Source organism: Microcebus murinus, chromosome 16 (assembly GCF_040939455.1).
Source record: "Microcebus murinus isolate Inina chromosome 16, M.murinus_Inina_mat1.0, whole genome shotgun sequence".
In the NCBI taxonomy this organism is placed as follows: Eukaryota; Metazoa; Chordata; class Mammalia; order Primates; family Cheirogaleidae; genus Microcebus; species Microcebus murinus.
This window is the reverse complement of record NC_134119.1, coordinates 67533006-67552875: the sequence shown is the minus strand read 5'-3', so window position 1 is coordinate 67552875 and position 19870 is coordinate 67533006. Positions and strand designations below refer to the sequence as shown.

The window sequence follows — 19870 nt, the reverse complement described above, 5'->3', positions numbered from 1 at the left end:
AAAGTGTGCCAGGTCCATGTTGACGTCTGGGAGACAGAGCTGGCTCAAGTCAGGACCCGGCCCTCAAGGAGCCACAGTCATGGAATGGAAGGAAAGAAGAACCAACGACAGAATCTTGACTCTACTTAAGTGCCCAGATGGCGGCAGCTCACTTGCTTGGGGGGAGCCGAAGCCACTGGGGCTGGGGCAAGAGGTGAAGGCCTGCGGCAGAGGATCCTCTCCAAGCAGCCCAAGTCAGCTGGCCCCTGACCAAAGGGATCTGCAGCAGGGGCCAGGCTGGCATTTGGGGTCCTTGAGGGGCCTCTGAGCTGGCCACCAGCGCAGCAGCTGTGCTGAGTCATGCTGAGCTCAGCGCAGGAAGGGGCTCCGGAGGGGTGGGGGTGGGGCAGCGCGCTGACCTCATCCCCTCCAGCCGCTCAGACTCCTTAGGGTGGAGTCATCACTGCTCAGACTCCTTTTGGCGGGGACCCTCGGCACCAGGCCTGGCTAAGACCCAAGTTGGCCCCCTCAAGCAAGGCGCCGCCTTTTTGGGAACCCAGCTGTGTGCTTTGTCTCTCTGGTCTTACCCTCTTTTTAGTTCCTGTTTTCCCTGAGATCCTGCTGGTGGCCATACTGTGCCCTTTTTGGGTGGTGGCTCAGTCTCCCCTCATTGCCTTTCTGCTCTTGTATCTCCCCTGACTTGGCATCTCTGGGGAGTTCACGGGGGAGGGGCAGCTGCCTGGGGCACCCAGGTGACCGTGGGGCCCTAGTTACTCATTCACCAAATTTCATACCTCAGCCTTAAAGACCTTTAGCCTCCAGCGGGCCCCACCTGTGGAGAGGGGACTTGGAAGGGCCCACAGGTGGCAGGACAGAGGAGGGGCTGAGATAAAGATGAGCTGTGGTGGCTCATGCCCAGGTCAGGAGTTCGAGACCAGCCTGAGCAAGAGCAAGACCCTGTCTTTACTAAAAATAGAAATTATCTGGACAACTAAAAATATATATAGAAAAAATTAGGCAGGCAACTCTCCCTGAGTGATGTCATTTTCTATGCTTTTCTCTTCTCTCTCTCTCCATCTGTGTCTACACACAGGCCTCTCTCTGGGCTCAGCATGTTCCCCAGGCCTGCTCCTCTGGGGAGGGCCCCACCCAGCTATGGGGCCAGCTCCTCCCCCTAGCCTGTGAGTGGCCAGCCAGGTCCCTTCCTCTATGACCACTCCCCCAACCCTGCCCCCAGGCCTGGGCCTCTACACTGGAGCCTCTGCCCACCCTCCTCAGCCTCCCAACCTCCAGTGATGTCCTCACTCTGCTCCAGAGGCCTTGCCCCCCAATCCTGCCACCCTGTCCCTCTCTGCCACCCTACAGCCCGGTACACATGCTGCTTCTTGTGGTCCCATAGGCACCAGCTTCCAGGCCCTGGTCCCCTTGGCCAGGCCTGGTCTGCAGCCTGCTGGCCATGTGCTTTCCACATACCTCCACCCACCTCAGGCTTGCTCAGACCTTGCCCAGTGCTGCCTGACTTGGCCCACAATCACCCTAGGCTGCGACAGATGTGACAGCCAGTCAGCATCCCTGCCCCACGGAGGCAGGACTGGGACTAACTCATCACTAACACGAACAGCACTGGGCACCCTCAGGAAAAGTTGTCGAGGGAGTGGGCAGAGCTTCAAGTCCCCGTGCAGCCGCCTCATGGGTGACCAGACAGTGGCCTGGCGCAGGGGGGGTGGGCAGGCCAGGTCACCACAGGACAGCCGGGCCCAGTGACTCCAACTCTTGAAGTGTGGCCCGAAGGAGATTTATTGCCCCCTTCAAGACCACTCTTCCCACCCACCCCCAATAATTACAAAAGTAAGAAAAATGCCCATGTCCCCCAATCCCACCCCTCCCAGAAAAATGCCATAATTTATGCAGAAAAAACACAGTCCAAGGCAGCGGGGGGCCTCAGCCCATCTTCTTCCAGATAGTGAGCGAGGCGGTGAGCACTCCGGCCACGAAGATGGTCACTGTTTGCCACGTCGGGGTTCCAAAGTAGGAGAGAAGGCCGTCCTGGGGACAGGGACATTAGTCACTTCAGCAACTTGGCCAGCCCCTGGGTCAGCCCGCAAGGGATCAGGGAGGCAGAGGTCAGAGGGCAGGAGTTGGGACAAGGGCCTAAGATGAATGGGTACTAAAGAGTTGAGGTCAATGAACTTGAGGGATAGAGGAAGTGGAGGCACCAGGAAGGGCACAAGGCACTAATCAAGTCTGGGGACACAGGAAGGTCAGAGGTCACCAGGAGGCCAGCAGATACTACATGAATCTGGATGACGGGACAAGTAAGGAAACACACTACAGGCCACAGCTGATGATCTGAAAATTGGGGAGGGGGCACCTCTGTGGTGCCGGAAGGCCCAGTGGGGTCCCAGGTGGGGTGGGGGTGGATCACGGGGTCTCACCCAACCACCCTGGTCTTGGATCCAGCCCAGCAGCCGCTCTCGGAGGAAGTCCATTGTCCAGCCCATAATGGTTCTGATCAGCTCGGGCACCTTGGTGCACAGGGCCTACAAGGAGCAGGGTGGGCGTAAGAGACAGCCTTGTCCCCACTGCCTGCAGACAATGACCCCAAGCCTTTTCTCTCTGTTCTTTGCCTTAATTAGCAGTTTCTTTTCCAGCCCCAGTGGAAGTCAGCTTCAGAAACTGTAAACTAGATCACATCACTGTCAACTGCCCTGCTCAGGAGCCCTCTGTGGCTCCCAGTGTCCCCAGGATAAAGACCTAGAGGCACAGCACGGCCCACAAGGCCCTGCGTAAACGCTGTGACTTGACCTCATTCTACCCTTCAGGGCCTTGTTGACCTTCTGTTTTCTTACTCCCACCAAACTCTTCCCTGCCAGCAGGACCCGTGTAGACGCTGATCCTTCGGTCCGTCTGACAGTCCTCAACCAAGCCAAGTCTCACTCACCTCACAAAGCTCAGGCCAAACGTCACTGCCCGGGAGTGGGGTTTCTAGCCCAGATAAGACCACCCTGAGCCTGGACCCATGAGGTGCTCTCCCAACACCCAGAGCGTCCCCTCCTAGCAGTGAGTGGCTGCTGCTTCTTCCCTAGTGTCCCCCACTCTGTGTGCAGCGCCACTGTCACCCTGTGTCCCTCACATCCCGCATTCAAGCCCCATAGGCTCAATCTTGAAATCACATCACTAAATAGCCGCCCCCACCTCTGCTGTTACCTGCTGGGTCCAGGCCTGTCACCCTTCCCGGGGACTATTAAAGGCACCACCTCACCAGTATCCCTCCTCTGCCCTTGCACCCCATAATCCCCCGTCTACTGCCGACAGCCAGGATAATTTGGACACCCCTCCCCCCAACATTGTATTTTAAGAATCTTCATAAAAAATGTTAAAAGAATGTTCAGTTAACAGCCACACAGCCCAAAACCTAGGTTCTATGGTTATTTTGCTATACAGACAGTCCCCGACTTCGGATGAATGATTTTGTGACTTTACCATGGATCTGTCAGGACATTAAATGCATTTTTGACTTACGATATTTTCACGTATGATGGGTTTATGGGGATGCGGCGCCATGGTAAGTCGAGGAGCATCTGTACTTGCTAGAATAATCGCTTCAATTTATAAATCAGGTCACTTTGTTCCCTTATTTAAAACCAGATCATCACTCCTGTCTAACTCAAAGTAAAGCTAAAGTCTTTACAACAGCCCAGAAGACCCCGCACGATCTGCTCCTGCACAACTCTGCCCCCACTTCCCGCCCCTCCCCTTGCTCACCATTCTGTCCCCACCTCGCTCCACACGCCAGGCTTGGTCCTACCCCAGGACGTGCTGTCCCCTCCCCGAGATCCCTCTTCTTCCTGATCATTACATTTCATTGCATCCTTCTTGTCCTTCCAACTTTGCCTTTAATGTCACCTGCTCTTAGAAGTCTTCCTGGCCACTGTGCCCAATCACATCAGCCTATTTCACTCGACGTGAGCTCTGCGAGAGCAGGGACCTAGCCTGTTTCGTTCAGTGCTGTTCCCCCTGGTGCTCAGTACCAGCTTGGCACATAGGAGGCCAAGGTGTGGCTGCAGAGGTGTGGCCCCTGGGGACCCGGAAGTCCAGACACTGGTCTCCTCCTTCAGAACGCAGATGTCCCAGCCCCACACAGCTCTCCTCCCCTAGGAACTAGGAGTCTGAGCCCCACCCAATAAATGTTTGTTGAATTATTACAGGCCCAATAAATGTTTGTTGAATGAATAAATGAAGGCACAGACACCCAGTCCACAGCTGTCTCTCTCCATTCCCTCTGTGGTCACGGGGCCACTGCAGGGCTTGATCCCACGGTCCCCAGGTCCTCACAGGTCTGAGGGGAGCACCCCTGGGCTCACTGCTGGCAGCTGCCCACCTTTAGCACCAGTTTGCTGGCGAAGTAGAAAAGGGCGACAACCCGGCCCCAGTTGAAGTTGCCGTCAGAAAACATATCAGCTGCCACTCGGAAAAAGACCTCACGGGGGGAGTTTGTGTCCACATCGGCAATCATTCTGCAAGAAAGGGGAGAACCGAGGCTGGGGGGAAGAGCATGCAGAGGGCTGCGATTCTGGCATGTACATACTATTAAACATAAGGAAACTGAGGCCCAAGCCTGCTATGAAAAGCAACAGCCCACATGGGACAAGAGAAGGGGACAAAACCAACAGTTAGTACTTGGAAGGTAGAAAAAACCACTCCTTGAAGGAGGGTTTCAAGATCCTGGGGGAAGGGAGGGCTGGGAGTCTAGAATGCTTGAGCTGAGAGGTGGGGCTCAGACTCCTAGTTCCTAGGGGAGGAGACCTGTGTGGGGCTCGGACGTCTGCGTTCTGAAGGAGGAGACCAGTGTCTGGACTTCCGGGTCCCCAGGGGCCACACCTCTGCAGCTCCATGTTACTGTCCAGTTCATCCCCGATGCGCTTGAGACACTCGCTCAGCTTCTTGGTGGATGCATCCTGGGGCGTCGGCTCCAGACCCAGCTCGGGTGCCTCCCCCCCCATTCGCCCTGCTCGATCCTGGATGAAACTAGAATGGGAATGGAGTGGGGGTGCAGAATCAGAATGGGGTGTAACTTCTCAAATCCGTCCCACAATAATCAGACCTCAAACTCACCCCTGAAGCAAAAGGGCCCCTGTCTTCATGATCTGCTCAGAGCTGGTGGGCCCTAGAGGAGAAAGGAAGGGAAGAGGTGCCTGGACTATTGGGTTCTAAGGGGTCAGGAGACTCTGGAGGCTTATGGTCCCTGAGGGAGGACAGAGCCGGGGGCTCTGGACTCCAGGGTCCCTGGTAAATAAAGTGCCTGTGGATCCAGGCAACTGAGTCCCTGATGGAGAAAGGCTAGGAGCCTGGGCCTGTTATCCTACATTCTTCCGGGAGAGGAGGCTAGGGGAACACTTAAAGCATCGAGACCCCTAGCCTGAGGGGGCAGAGAAGAGACCCGCCCCTCCCACCAGGGCCAGAGGCAGGAAGTGGAGCGGGCGACAAGCCCGGGCCTGCCCGGGGGCTTGGTTTCTGAGATCCCCAGGTTCTCCGGGGTCCCAGAGTGCCAGGCAGGCAGGAACCGGGGCGCGGACACCACAGAGCCGGGAACCTCCGAGGAAGGAGGTGGCTGGAGGCTGGCAGCGCCCGATCTGGGAGTTTCTGCCCCGGAGTGCTTGGAGATCGCACAGCCCCAGGCCGGCAGGAGGGATCCTGGGGCCGGCCGGCTACGGGGGCTTGCCCGCCTCCCGCCCGTTTGCCTCCCGCCTCACCCCCGCCTCTGGGCTGCTCCCCGGACCCGTCCATCACCGCTGCTCCCGCCGCCGCCGCCTCTCGCCGGCTCCGCGCGGGCGGCCGCAGCGCGCCCCCGGTCACGTGAGCGCCCCCTGAACGTGCGTCGCTCACGTGGCCGCCCCGCAAAATGGCCGCCCCGGGCTGCTGCCCCGCAGGGCCGCCGGGTCACGTGACCTTTTCCTGATCTGCTCCCTGGGGAGCCTTGGCCTCAGTCACGTGACTGCCCAATCAGCGCCTCCCTTTAAGTGCTGGCCACCTGTTCGGCCGCTGCTGTGACTTTCATTCATTCATTCATTCAGTTACTCGTGCACAATTTTCAGAAATTGGGGCAGGATTTGAGCCCTCCCCAGCGCAGAAGGAGCAGCAAGTGCACAGACTTAGAGGCCAAAATACCGTGCCCCCAGGCAGCACGTTTTAGATAACTGAAGCCTGTATGTGTGTGTATTTGACTGACAATAAAAGGAATATGAAACTTGAAAAATGGCAGAAACTAATCCGTGGTGATAGAACAGCAGGGTATGGACAGGGAGTGGCCTCTAGCGAGGTTCCTAGGGTGCCCCAAATATGCCATATCTTGATCTGAGTGGTGGTTGGAGGGGTATACACGTTTTAAAAATTCATCGAGCTGTATACGTAAGATTTGTGCACTTTATGTAAATTATTATATCTCACGTTAAAAAGAAAATAATAGTAAGTAAAGGGAACTATGTAGGGGACTGACATTATATTTTCCTGGTTTAAGAATTAAATTTAGTAATATATGTGTTCTGCCCAGAGTGTTTAAAAGTACTGTGTGCTGGACAAGATCCCTGTGACAAACAAGGCTGTTGCCTAGAGGCATAACGAAGGACCTGAGCTGCAAGTAAGCATGAGCTGCCCAGCCCCATGGCAATGGGCGTCTGGAGGCCACACGATAAATACATTGTTCCTGTGATTGCTGCTTGAGCCCCATAAGATGGCTGGTTAGTCAATGATGGGTAAGATCCCTCAAGGGAGGGGTGACCTAAGCCAGCACAGCCACCAGGAATCAGCCTAAGGTCTTAGGGTATCACCCTAAGAGAAACTGGGGATGAGAAATGCCCCCTGTGGCTGCCTTGCCCATTCTTGCTAATCTCGGTCCATGATCTATGCCTGGTGCCTAGAGCAACCACCTGGAAACCTTGAGTCAGGGGACATCTGTATCCTTAAGGCTACGTGTTCCAGAATTTATGGTCATTGCTGAAAGGCATGGGTGGTTATGTATAAGGAACTGACTTTAATTTTGTAAAGTATAAAAATAAAACTGACCCGGTGTATTATTACTCAAGTCAACTGTCTTTGTATGTGCGTCTGTGTTTTCTTTTCTATTCTGTGTTCATCCTCCATCCTGTTAACGGGCCACGACAGAACTAAGATTAGAAAAGTGGGCTAGGGTCAGATGATGAAGGGTTTGGGCACATCAGAGAAGGGATTGATATAGGCTTCCAAGGGTAGCTGGGAGCCATGGGAAAGTTTTGAGCAGGCGAAGGGCAGAGTCAGACCTGAGTGTCAGGAAGATCTCTTGGATTGAGTCCTTTGTGGAAAGAACTCTCATAGCACCTAGGATTTATAATGCTTTTCTCACAACTATAATTAATTATGTGTGCAATGTTTTAGTTTGATGTTGGTCTTTTTTGTCTACGCAAAATTTCCATGAGGGTCAGGATTGTGTTAATTTATCCTGAATTCTTCCAGAAACTAGCACACTACATGATTCATCAGTTATGTGTAATTTAACAAATGCTGGCCGGGCATGGTGGCTCATACCTGTAATCCTAGCACTTTGGGAGGCCAAAGCAAGCAGATCGTTTGAGCTCAGGAGTTCAAAACCAGCCCAAGCAAGAGTGAGACCCTGTCTCTACTAAAAATAGGAAGACATTAATTGGCCAACTAAAAATATACAGAAAAAATGAGCTGGGCATGGTGGCGCATGCCTGTAGTCCCAGCTACTCAGGAGGCTGAGGCAGAAGGATTACTTGAGCCCAGGAGTTTGAAGTTGCTGTGACCTAGGCTGATGCCATGGCACTCTAGCCCAGGCAACAGAGTGAGACTCTGTCTCAAAAAAAAAAAAAAAAAAAAAAAAAAGCATCAGGCTGGGCGTGGTAGCTCACACCTATAATAATCCCAGCACTTTGGGAAGCCAAAGTGGGAGAATCGCTCAAGTCCAGGAGTTTGAGTCCAATCCGGGCAACATAGCAAGATCCAGTCTCTAAGAAAAATGTAAAAGTTAGCCAGGCATGGTGGTATGCACCTATAGCCCCAGCTACTTGGGAAGCTGACAACAGGATCATTCGGGCCCAGGAGTCTGAGGCTACAGTGAGCTATGATAGCACCACTGCACTCCAGCCAGGGCAACAGAGTGAGAACCTGGCTAGGGGGAAAAAAAGGCATGATTGAGTGTTGGATGGCATACAGAAGAAAAGCTCGAGAAAACTTCTAAAAGAAGATAGTTGCCCTAGACCTTGAAAGATCGGTTTGCTTTGAAAACTGAAGAAAGAGGACAGGCAGTAGTATTCACGAATCTTCCTTCCCTCCCTGCCCTTGCCATGGCCTCATCTGGCCGTAGCATGAAGAGGCCTCCCATGTTTCCACTCACCCTCAGTGCACCTATACGCCACCATGAGAAGGGCATGCCTCAGGTAGTGCCGCCTTCAGCCTGAGTCCCTGAATAAAAGGTACTAGAACCAGACCTGAGCCCAAAGTGTATAGTCAGCAGGTAACATTTATTGAGAACCTAGTATGTGCAAGGGGCTGTTCGTACGCCATCTGCAGTGGTCTAAATGCACGTGTTCCCCCCAAATTCATGTGTTGAAACCTAACCCCCAAGGTGATGGCATTTTTTTTTTTTTTTGAGACAGAGTCTCACTCTGTTGCCCAGGCTAGAGTGAGTGCCGTGGCATCACCCTAGCTCACAGCAACCTCAAACTCCTGGGCTCAAGCAATCCTCCTGCCTCAGCCTCCCGAGTAGCTGGGACTACAGGCATGCACCACCATGCCCGGCTAATTTTTTCTATATATATTAGTTTGGCCAATTAATTTCTTTCTATTTTTATATTTTTGAGCAATCTGCCTGCCTCAGCCTCCCAGAGTGCTAGTATTATAGGCGTGAGCCACCGTGCCCAGCCTCAAGGTGTTGGTATTAAGAGGTGGGACCTTTGGGAGGTGATTAGGTCATATAGGTGGAGCCCTCATGAATGGAATCTGTGCATGTATTGGTTTTTTTGAGACAGCTCTGTGGCCCAGGCTAGGGTGCAGTGGCATCATCATAGCTCACAGCAACCTCAAACTCCTGGACTCAAACGATCCTCCCGCCTCAGCCTCCCAAAGTGCTAGGATTACAGGTGTGAGCCACCGCACCCAGTCAGGTCTGTGCACTTATAAAAGATGCTTGAGGGACCCTCTGCTTCTTCTGCCATGTGCAGATGCAGCAACAAGGAGCCATCTTTGAAGCAAAGAGTGAGCCCTCATCGGACACCGAATTTGCTGGTGCTTTGATCATGGACTTCCCGGCCTCCAGTACTGTGAGCAACAAATGCGTGCTATTTATATCAATAAATTATCCAGTCTACAGTATTTTGTTACAGTGGCCCGAATGGACTAAGACACCGTGCCATTTAATCCTCACCAGAGGGTAGTTACTACTAGTCTCTCCCCTTCATTGATGATCAGACAAAGGCAGAGAGGCTGGGAGAGTGTAGTCAGGGACACCTCCTACCCACACATTATTGTCTTCTGAACGTCACACGCGCCATTTGGCTCCAGTGCTCAGACCTCCACTTAACCAGTGTCTGAGTCCTTCACTGAAACAAATGCCAGGGAACGTGAGAGATGGAGAAAGACAGAGCCCTGGCCTGACACCAGCCTTCCCCTGAAGGCTTTAGTTACCATGCATCCTATTTCTGTGCAGGCCACTTTGAGTTGCATTTCTGACACTTTCCTAAGGAAAAGCCTGACCATTGGAATTGAATTTGAGGAGAGGCAGTTACAGCAGAGCAACAAGCAACAAGAGCAAAAGCTGGGTGGCTTTCAGGAACTGAGAAAGAGCATGATTTCTGAGGTAAGAAATCAGGCTGTTTTGCAAAAAATCACACCAAGGCAATGAGGGTCAAACCCCAGAGAAGCCATAACAGGGAATGTGGATCTGCTCCTACGTGTCCGCCCCAGGAGCTTATGGGAAAAGTGGTCCTGACAGCACCTTCCCCCACCCCATCATTCTACGCAAATTATTTTTTACTTTTTTTTTCTTTTTTTACTTTTATTATCTTATTTAATTAATTAATCTATTTATTTATTTATTTTTGAGACAGAGTCTACTCTGTTGCCCAGGCTAGAGTGCCGTGGCATCAACCTAGCTCACAGCAACCTCAAACTCTTGAGCTCAAGCGATCCTCCTGCCTCAGCATCCTGAGTAGCTAGGATTACAGGCATGCATGACCATGGCTGGCTAATTTTTTGTATATATTCTTAGTTGGCGAATTAATTTCTTTCTATTTTCAGTAGAGTCGGGGTCTTGCTCTTGCTCAGGCTGGTTTTGAACTCCAGACCTTGAGCGTTCCGACTGCCTCAGCCTCCCAGAGTGCTAGGATTACAGGCATGCCACCGTGCCTGGCCTACCTTTATTTTTTAAAATCGAGATGGAGTCTTGCTATGTTGCCCAGGCTGGTCTCAAATTCCTGGGCTCAAGTGATCCTTCTGCCTCAGCCTCCCAAGTAGCTGGGGCTACAGGCCCACGACACTGTACCAGGCCCAGATTGTTTTCCAGTGACCCTTTTTTTTTTTTGAGACCGACTCTCACTTTGTTGCCCAGGCTAGAGTGAGTGCCGTGGCATCAGCCTAGCTCACAGCAACCTCAATCTCCTGGGCTCAAGCGATCCTCCTGCCTCAGCCCCCTGAGTAGCTGGGACTACAGGCATGTGCCACCGTGCCCGGCTAATTTTTTGTATATATATTTTTAGTTGGTCAATTAATTTCTTTGTATTTTTGGTAGAGACAGGGTTTCGCTCAGGCTGGTTTCGAACTCCTGACCTTGAGCAATCCACCCGCCTCGGCCTCCCAGAGTGCTAGGATTACAGGCGTGATCCAGTGACCCTTTGATGTGGGCTCTCCAGCTCCTGCTAAATCACCACCATCAAGATCTAAGATTTGTATAGAAACCATGTCTTTATTATTCAGGGTGAACATCACAATTTGTCTTGGGGGAATGTGAGTCCAATGGCCTTCCTCACCTCCTCAAGGATGTCAGCCAGGAGCTCACTTTCTGCCAGGGGAATCACAGGACTTTCCTTCAAGCCTGGGGGGAGAGTGCAATTAGGGACCCCTTCTTACCCACACACCAGACACCAAAAGAACTACAACTCCCAGAATCCCATGTGGCACAGTAATTCATGGTTGGGGGGGGTGGATGTCCCTAGGCATCCTGGTAAATGTAGTTCTAAACAGATGGTGACAGTCTGAGGGGAAACCCAACATCCCCCTACTAGGCCTGGCCCCTCCCATGCCCCCCACATCCTTACCCTTGCGCAAACACTCCCGGACGTGCTTGGCCTCGTAACACATGCCTGCTCCGTTTTTAAAATTGGTCTCCTTCGGGACTGGGGGCAGCGGGAACTCCTTATGCTCCCCCTGCACCACCAGCTCTGTCGGGGACCAGCAGGGGGACAGGATCTGGGGGAAAATAAGAAGTGGCTCTGCTGCCCTCACCCCTGCCCCAGAACATGCCGGGTGACACTCAGGGGCCTCCCTCTGGCACCCGGTGTGGAAGAACTTGGTCCATCCCCAAGGGGGGTTTGGGCCCTTGCTCCTTCCTGGTTGCTAGGGGTTTGTTCCTTAGCAACACCACTGTCCGTCTGTCCTCCCAGGAGCAAACTTCTGTCTAACCCGACGCTGAGGACAAGGTGCTCCTTAGGTCTAGTGAAGAGGGCTTATCTTTGTGTCTTTGTGACTCCCCTTTTGTTCAGAGAATCCAGCACCTTCTCCACTAGGAGAAGTTCCTGTTCTGCAGCCTCACAGTCCTGGGAAACCTAAACTGTCATCCCCAAGTCTGGGCTAAAATGGAAATTCAGAGGTGCAGCCCTGACTTCTCATGGGAAACGAGGCCTGAATGACTGAGGTCGGTCCCTTAAAACCCAAGGCCAGGTCCAAAGTCTTCTGCACGCTGGCTGCGAACAACAGAGCTTCTTTCTAGCAACAGGACTCCAGGAAGCCCAGTGAAGCTGACCTTTGACACCCAGATCCTACCTGGGAGCAATTTCAAAGGTCACAACTACCCTCTAAGCATGGTTGATAATAACTGGCTTCTCCTCAGGCCTAAGGATATTTGACAGACCAGGAAGGAGCTGGGGGCCCAAACCCATCCTTTGATTTATTGTTAATGAGGAGGAAATCCTCAGCAATGGTGTGAAAAATGGCTGCTTCAGTACATATATAGCTCCAAAAGCCATAACTGGCCCCCTCCCCAATTGCTAAGGGCCATGATTTCCAGCCCTTGAGCCCGCTGGTCTCACCTGGGCCATGCCCTTGGTACCGCTCACTAAGGCAGTGTTGGAGAGCTTCGCCGTGATGCTGCAGGTGAAGCTGGCGTGGACCCCTCCTGGGTACTGCAGTAGCACAGTGACAGTGTCGTCCACACCTGGTGGGAAGTCATGGGTCAGGGCAGGGCTGGGTCTCTGGGGTCAGACTGCAAAGGCCTCCCTCAAATCCTCCCCGCAGAATTCGGGGTGAAAACCCTCACTTTTTGTACGGCAATGAAAAAAGAACGCAGCGCTACAAGGATGAACCTCGAAAATACCATGCTAAGTGACAGAAGCCACACACAAAAGGCCACATATCATATGATCCCATTTCTATGAAATACCCAAAATTGGAAAATTCATAAAGCCAGAAAGAAGATTAGTGGTTCCCTAGGGCTGGAGTGGGGGAAGAGAGAACTGGGGAGTTACAGCTAAAGGTGTGCTGATTATTTTTGTTTTGTTTTGTTTTTAAAACCAATTAAATTTATTGCTCCTTTGTTTGTTTGTTTTTTAGTAAAAAAAAAAAATGTTCACAGCCGGGGGGTGGTGGCTCATTGCCTGTAATCCTAGCACTCTGGGAGGCCAAGGCCAGCAGACTGTTTGAGGTCAGGAGTTTGAAACCAGCCTGAGCAAGAGCGAGACCCCGTCTCTACTATAAATACAAAAAAATTAATGGCCAACTAATATATGTAGAAAAAATTAGCCGGGCATGGTGGCTCATGCCTGTAGTCCCAGCTACTCGGGAGGCTGAGGCAGGAGGATTGCTTGAGCCCAGGAATTTGAGGTTGCTGTGAGCTAGGCTGATGCCACGGCACTCACTCTGGCCTGGGCAACAAAGTGACACTCTGTCTCAAAAAAAAAAAAAAAAAAATCCCAAAGTGGAAGGATAGCTTGAGTTGAAGAGTTCGAGACTAGTCTGAGCAAGAGTGAGACCCCGTCTCTGCTAAAAATAGAAAAAATAAGCCAGGCATGGTGGCGCATGCCTATAGTCCCAGCTATTCGGGAGGTTGAGGCAGGAGGATTGCTTGAGCCCAAGAGTTTGAGGTTGCTGTGAGCTAGGCTGAGGCCACTGCACTCTAGCCCAAACAACAGAGTGAGACTCTGTCTCCAAAAAAAAAAAAGTATAAAATTCAATCTAAAAAAAATTCATTCTAAATCATCTGAATAAAAGCCATTGCATTAATTATATACTTTATTTATTTCTACATTTCATCTTTTTTTTTAATCACAGCCTTGTTCTCTGACACATAAATGAATGAATTGTATGGTATGTGAATTATATCTCCGGAAAGCTGTTACTAAAATAAAGGAATAAAAACCAAACACACCCCCAAAAAAGGAAAAGACCTCATCTTTCTGAGTCTCGGTTTCTTCCTCTGTACAAACCTGTTTTATAGGTATGTGTGAATCAGTTACCTCATCACTAAAAAGGCATTAATAGTAGAACCTACCTTATGGTGTTGTTAAACGTTAAACGTATCACATAAAATGATGTAAAATGCATAAAGCACTTAGAAGGCTATTTAGATCACAATAAGTGATATATAAATATTCAGATTGGTTCAATTCAGCATGATTGCTAGTCTAGTCAAGTGCTAGTCTAGTTCTGGGGCACCTCAGACACACCACGCACAGAAAAACCTGTTGATCCCGTTATATCTGGTTGCAAATTCTTATCCTAGATCTGTGAACCTGGGTAAGTCACTTCCCCTTTCTGCAACTCAGTTTCCTCATCTGTAAAATGGGGACACTTCTAATACATCTACCTCTGGATATCATACCTATAATAACCTTAATATAGAATAAGCACTGGAGAAATGGAATCTGTTGTTATAGCTAGCATGGAAATCAACCAGATATTCCACTGAGAGAGTTTTCTTCAAGCCATTGTTTTGTTCTCCTCCTGGTTGTTCTTTGTTTCCTGTGGTACTGTTTGCAAAGATGGCCACCCTACTTCAAGGCAGCAATGGCATGTTGGAAAAAACAAAAGAGAGAAACAAAGATGGCCACAATAGTGCCTCTCATTCCTCTTAGAGTGCCACTTGGCCCCTCCACCAAGAAGTACAGTCCATTTGCCCACTCTTCCCACTCCTGAAATCTGAGCTGGCCATGTGACTTGCAAATATGGTGCAAACAGAGCCTGGAAAAGTGTCTGCACATCAGGGCCTGCCCTTTTTTTGCTGTACGTGGAATTCCAAGATCATGGTATAAATGAACCCCAGATATTTAGCTGAAGAGGCCATGTGGAGAAGAGCCCGGGCTCCCCAGACAATAACCTACCACCTGAAGACATCAATGAGGGGCTGGGTGCACTAGCTCACACCTGTAATCCTATCACTCTGTCTGGGAGGCCGAGGCAGGAGGATTGCTCTAGGTCAGGAGTTCGAAACCGGCCTAAGCAAGAGTGAGACCCCGTCTCTACTATAAATAAAAAGAAATTAATTGGCCAACTAATATATATATAGAAAAAATTAGGCCGGGCGCGGTGGCTCACACCTGTAATCCTAGCTCTCTGGGAGGCCGAGGCGGGCGGATTGCTCAAGGTCAGGAGTTCAAAACCAGCCTGAGGGCCGGGTGCTGTGGCTCACGCCTGTAATCCTAGCTCTTGGGAGGCCGAGGAGGGCGGATTGCTCAAGGTCAGGAGTTCAAAACCAGCCTGAGCAAGAGCGAGACCCCGTCTCTACTATAAATAGAAAGAAACTAATTGGCCAACTGATATATATATAAAAAATTAGCCGGGCATGGTGGCGCATGCCTGTAGTCCCAGCTACTCGGGAGGCTGAGACAGAAGGATCGCTCGAGCCCAGGAGTTTGAGGTTGCTGTGAGCTAGGCTGACGCCACGGCACTCACTCTAGCCTGGGCAACAAATTGAGACTCTGTCTCAAAAAAAAAAAAAAAAAATTAATTGGCCAACTAATATATATATAGAAAAAATTAGGCCGGGCGCGGTGGCTCACGCCTGTAATCCTAGCTCTCTGGGAGGCCGAGGCGGGTGGATTGCTCAAGGTCGGGAGTTCGAAACCAGCCTGAGCAAGAGCGAGACCCCGTCTCTACTATAAATAGAAAGAAACTAATTGGCCAACTAATATATATAGAAAAAATTAGCCGGGCATGGTGGCGCATGCCTGTAGTCCCAGCTACTTTGGAGGCTGAGGCAGGAGGATCAATTGAGCCCAGGAGTTTGAGGTTGCTGTGAGCTAGGCTGACGCCACGGCACTCACTCTAGCCTAGGCAACAAAGCGAAACTCTGTCTCAAAAAAAAAAAAAAAAAAAAAAAGACATCAATGAGGCCATCCTGGACCATTCAACCCCAGCCAATAGCCAGTTGACTGCAGCTGCATGAATCAGACCAGCAGAAGAACCACTCAAGCTGAGCTCAGTCCAAATTGCCAACACACAGAATCACAGGCTTGTTAATAATAAATGATCGCTATTTTTGTTTTGTTTTGTTTCTGGAGACAGGATTTCATCATGTCACCCAGGTTGGAGTACAGTGGCCTTATCATAGCTCACTATAACTTTGAATTCCTGGGCTCAAGTGAATTGATCACTATTTGGGGTAGTTTGTTATACAGCAAGGGATCACTAATACAACTTCAAAAAATAATAATCATTTGTATTTATTAACTGCTTACCATTTGCCTCAACAGTTACTTCATTAACTCCCATGAGAACCCTATAATTGACATTTTACCAGTAAAGTAATATAAGCCTCAGAGATGTTGATTCTCTTGGCCTAAGAGCAAAGTCCCAGTGCAAAGCCCTCCTGCACTCTCTACTCTGATTCTCTTTGACTTCATGGGAAGTTTGTCTAATTGTCTCATCTGATTGTCATGGGCTAGAAGACCTAGTCCCAGCCCAGTGCTCCCAGGAAGAGATAGTCATTCCTATCACCATCAAATCATCCAGGATAGTGGGTACCTGTTTCATAATGCCTTCCTATGGCTAAAATCTTCTCTGGCTTCTGCCCACCAAAGACCATGGAGATGAACTGCACACAGTAGATGCCGAGGTCCAGAAGGCCACCACCAGCCTGGGCCCAGTCTGTGGCTCGGGGTAGATGGCTTAAGTTACAACCAAATTCTGCCCGAGCCACCCTGAGGTCCCCCAGAGTTCCCTGGGCCAAAACAGACCTCAGAGCCTCCGAAACAGGAAAAAAGCGTGTCCAGATGGCCTGCAGATCACAGGGGAAAGAAAGCAAGACGTGTAAGGGAAGGAAAGGAGTCAGGACCCCAGGACTTGGGAATTAACCAGTTCTTATCCCTTCTAGGGTCTCAATCTTTTTTGTTGTTGTTGTTCGAGATAGGATCTCATTCTGTTGCCCAGGCTGGAGCTAGAGTCCCAATCTTGAAGGGGTACCCACTGCTCCCCAGTTTGTAAACATAACCCATCAGTCCCCAAGTTGTAACCTTCCGGCCCCTGACTCTCCTGACCCTTGTCTTTTCTTAGCTCAACCATTATTCCAGTCTTCCCATGTTATGGGCTGAACTGTGTCCATACGCTTTGCCTGGCAATTCATAATTTGGCAACATGGTTTTTAGAGAGGTAGGAGAAGATGGTTATCAGATGAAATCAACCCTACTAGGGTCACCTTGATCTCAGACTTCCAGCCTCCAGAATTGCAAGAAAACACATTTCTGTTGTTGAAGCTACCCAGTCCATAGTACTTTGTGAGGTCAGCTCTAGCAAAGTAATTCACCCAGTCTATTCCTGGTAGTCACCTCCAGGTGGCCCCAGAAGGATCTTTCCTTCTTTTAGATCTGACCCTGTCTCACCCCATGCTCAATATCCTTTTATGGGGGCAGATGCAGTGGCTCATGCCTGTCATCTCAGCATTTCGGGAGGCCAAGGTATGAGGATCGCATGAGCCCAGAAGTTTGAGACCAGCCTAGGCACCACATCAAGACCCCGTCTCTGGCCGGGCGCGGTGGCTCATGCCTGTAATCCTAGCACTCTGGGAGGCCAAGGCTGGTGGATTGCTCAAGGTCAGGAGTTTGAAACCAGCCTGAGCAAGAGCGAGACCCCATCTCCACTATAAATCGAAAGAAATTAATTGGCCAACTAATATATATAGAAAAAATTAGCCGGGCATGGTGGCGCATGCCTGTAGTCCCAGCTACTTGGGAGGCTGAGGCAGGAGGATTGCTTGAGCCCAGGAGTTTGAGGTTGCTGTGAGCTAGGCTGACGCCACGGCACTCACTCTAGCCTGGGCAACAAAGCGAGACTCTGTCTCAAAAAGAAAAAAAAAAAAAAAAAAAGACCCCATCTCTACAAAAAATAAGTAGGGAACTGGCACCATGTTTGTTAAGGGCCCAAAATACTGGCTCCTCTGTAATGGATGTTGCCAGGGGATTTAAGAACATCCTGGACAACGCACTGACCACTAGTTTAATATTTGTGGCCATGTTGACTGTTGGCAAACACTTTGTGTTCCTTACAAAATGTCCACAGGCAACTGTGTTTAGTCATAGCAAGCAGTGCCATGTCGGATGTTGCAAGGGTTCCTCCGCTCTTACCTCCATAAGGAAGAGGCCTCGGGCTCGGGCCTCCGCAACCATCTCTCGAACTTCCGCCGAGTTCACGCCCATGGGCTTCTCACACAGGACGGCTTTGCCATTCGCCAGGCACAGAAGCACCGCTGCCTTGTGCTGGGGGTGCTGGACGCCAATGTAGGCCACCTCTAAGGTGGGAAGAAGGAGATCAAAGGTCAGCAGCCGGCCAGGTGCGGTGGCTCATGCCTATAATCCTAGCACTCTGGGAGGCGGAGGCAGGATCACTCAAGGTCAGGAGTTCGAGACCAGCCTGAGCAAGAGCGAGACCCCATCTCTACTAAAAATAGAGAAGAAATTAATTGGGTCACTAAAAATATATAGAAGCCGGGCGCAGTGGCTCACACCTGTAATCCTAGCACTCTGGGAGGCTGAGGCGGGCGGATTGCTGGAGGTCAGGAGTTTGAAACCAGCCTGACCAAGAGCTAGACCCTGTCTCTACTAAAAATACAAATAAATTAATTGGCCAACTAATATATATAGAAAAAATTAGCCGGGCATGGTAGCACATGCCTGTAGTCCCAGCTACTCGGGAGGCTGAGGCAGGAGGATCGCTTGAGCCCAGGAGTTTGAGGTTGCTGTGAGCTAGGCTGACGCCACAGCACTCACTCTAGCTTGGGCAACAAAGTGAGACTTTGTCTCAAAAAATAAAATAAAATAAAAATATATAGAAAATATTAGCCAGGCATGGTGGTGCATGCCTGTAGTCCCAGCTACTCGGGAGGCTGAGGCAGGAGGATTGCCTGGGCCCAGGAGTTTGAGGTTACTGTGAGCCCTATAGGCTGATGCCAGGGCACTCTAGCCCAGGCAACAGAGTGAGACTGTCTCAAAAAACAAAAAGCAGCCACGCCCACCTCAGACTGCTGGGATCCGCACACAACTGATAAGCCCCGCCCCCACACCCAGGGACAAAGTGGTCCCATGATGTTGAGTGTTCGAGACCAGCCTTGGCAAGAGCGATACCCCTGTGTCTACCAAAAATAAAAAAGCCAGCAGTGGTGGTCCGGGCTTGCAGCCCCAGCTACTCCGGCGGCTGGGGCAGGAGGATCCCTTGAGCCCAGGAGTTGGAGGCTGCAGTCAGATATGACGAGGCCACTGCACTCTAGCCTGGGCGACAGACCAAGATCCTTCTCAAAAGAATGAAAAAAAGGAAGCCTTTGAAAAAAAGGAGACGCAATTTAACACATGCTAGACAGCCAGCCCAGACCAAGCCCGTTGCTACAGCTGCGCCTCCCAACTCAAGGTCTTTCCAGAAGCCCAAAGGGACTGGCCTTTCCCACGGGGCTTTGCACCGCTCCTGGGGCCGCCAGGAGGGCAGCGCCCGCACTGCCCTCGCCACTCACCCACGTTGGGGTCCTTGGCCAGCTCCTCATAAGAGCCGTAGGCCTTGGGGATGTCGTATTTCTGTGCAAACTCCTTCGCCCGGCTCAGGTCGCGGGCCGCCACCGCCACCACCTGGATGAGAGCCAGGGTCAGGCTTGAGGGGCTGGGGCCGGCGTGGGAGGGAGGTGGATGGGAGGGAGGCTGGGCCCAGGGAGAGATTACATCCCCCGGGAGGGCAGAGGGGGAGATGTGGCCCTGGGGGAAAAGGTGACAGGGGCTAGACACTTGGGCCCTGGGAAAGAGCGACCTGGGGACAGCAATTATTGCTAAATCCCGTAACACCTAAATTACTTCTCTTCACAGGAGCTCACATCAAGCCACTCCCAAACCGCAAGGAACTCGGGTTTGGAGGACAGAGGTGGAGAAGGAATAAGGAGGTAACAGGCGTTGTTGTGCTGCCTTGGGGACCCAGAAGTCCGGGACCCCAAACTGCCTCCCGGGTCAGACCCAGGAGTGGCGGCCACCCTCTCCCCCGGTTTCCCCAGGGCTGCGGAGGGAGGGCGGACCTGGTGCTCGGAGCGCGGCAGCGTCCGCAGCACGGCCGTGAAGTCGCTGGAGATGAGGCCGGCTGACACGATACCCCAGCGGAGCGCCATCGCCGCCGCGCGGAGTCCCCAGAGCTTTCAGCTCGGCCGGCGGCGAATTGAAGACCTGAC

General features: G+C 51.4%; 2 protein-coding genes across 3 annotated transcripts; both read right to left on the bottom strand.

Moving 5' to 3' along the window:
* Window positions 1-1752: 1752 nt before the first annotated feature.
* BAX (BCL2 associated X, apoptosis regulator) lies at window positions 1753-5857 on the bottom strand. 2 transcript variants are annotated; one of them, XM_020283484.2, is made up of 6 exons: window positions 5733-5857; window positions 5095-5146; window positions 4786-5007; window positions 4361-4496; window positions 2415-2519; window positions 1753-2025 (listed from the first exon to the last, which is right to left on the bottom strand). In XM_020283484.2, exons 1-6 carry the CDS (start codon window positions 5764-5766, stop codon window positions 1921-1923), a joined length of 654 nt encoding a protein of 217 aa, XP_020139073.2. In that variant the 5' UTR covers window positions 5767-5857; the 3' UTR covers window positions 1753-1920. The 2 variants fall into 2 exon arrangements, with proteins under 2 accessions (XP_020139073.2, XP_012609730.1); XM_012754276.3 differs by having other exon boundaries at window positions 4861-5007.
* Window positions 5858-10913: 5056 nt separating this feature from the next.
* On the bottom strand, window positions 10914-19870 carry DHDH (dihydrodiol dehydrogenase). The gene is made up of 7 exons (XM_012754264.3): window positions 19721-19870; window positions 19175-19286; window positions 17799-17962; window positions 16204-16456; window positions 12276-12400; window positions 11286-11436; window positions 10914-11062 (listed from the first exon to the last, which is right to left on the bottom strand). The coding sequence occupies exons 1-7, from the start codon at window positions 19808-19810 to the stop codon at window positions 10953-10955; spliced, it is 1005 nt and encodes a 334-aa protein (XP_012609718.2). The 5' UTR covers window positions 19811-19870; the 3' UTR covers window positions 10914-10952.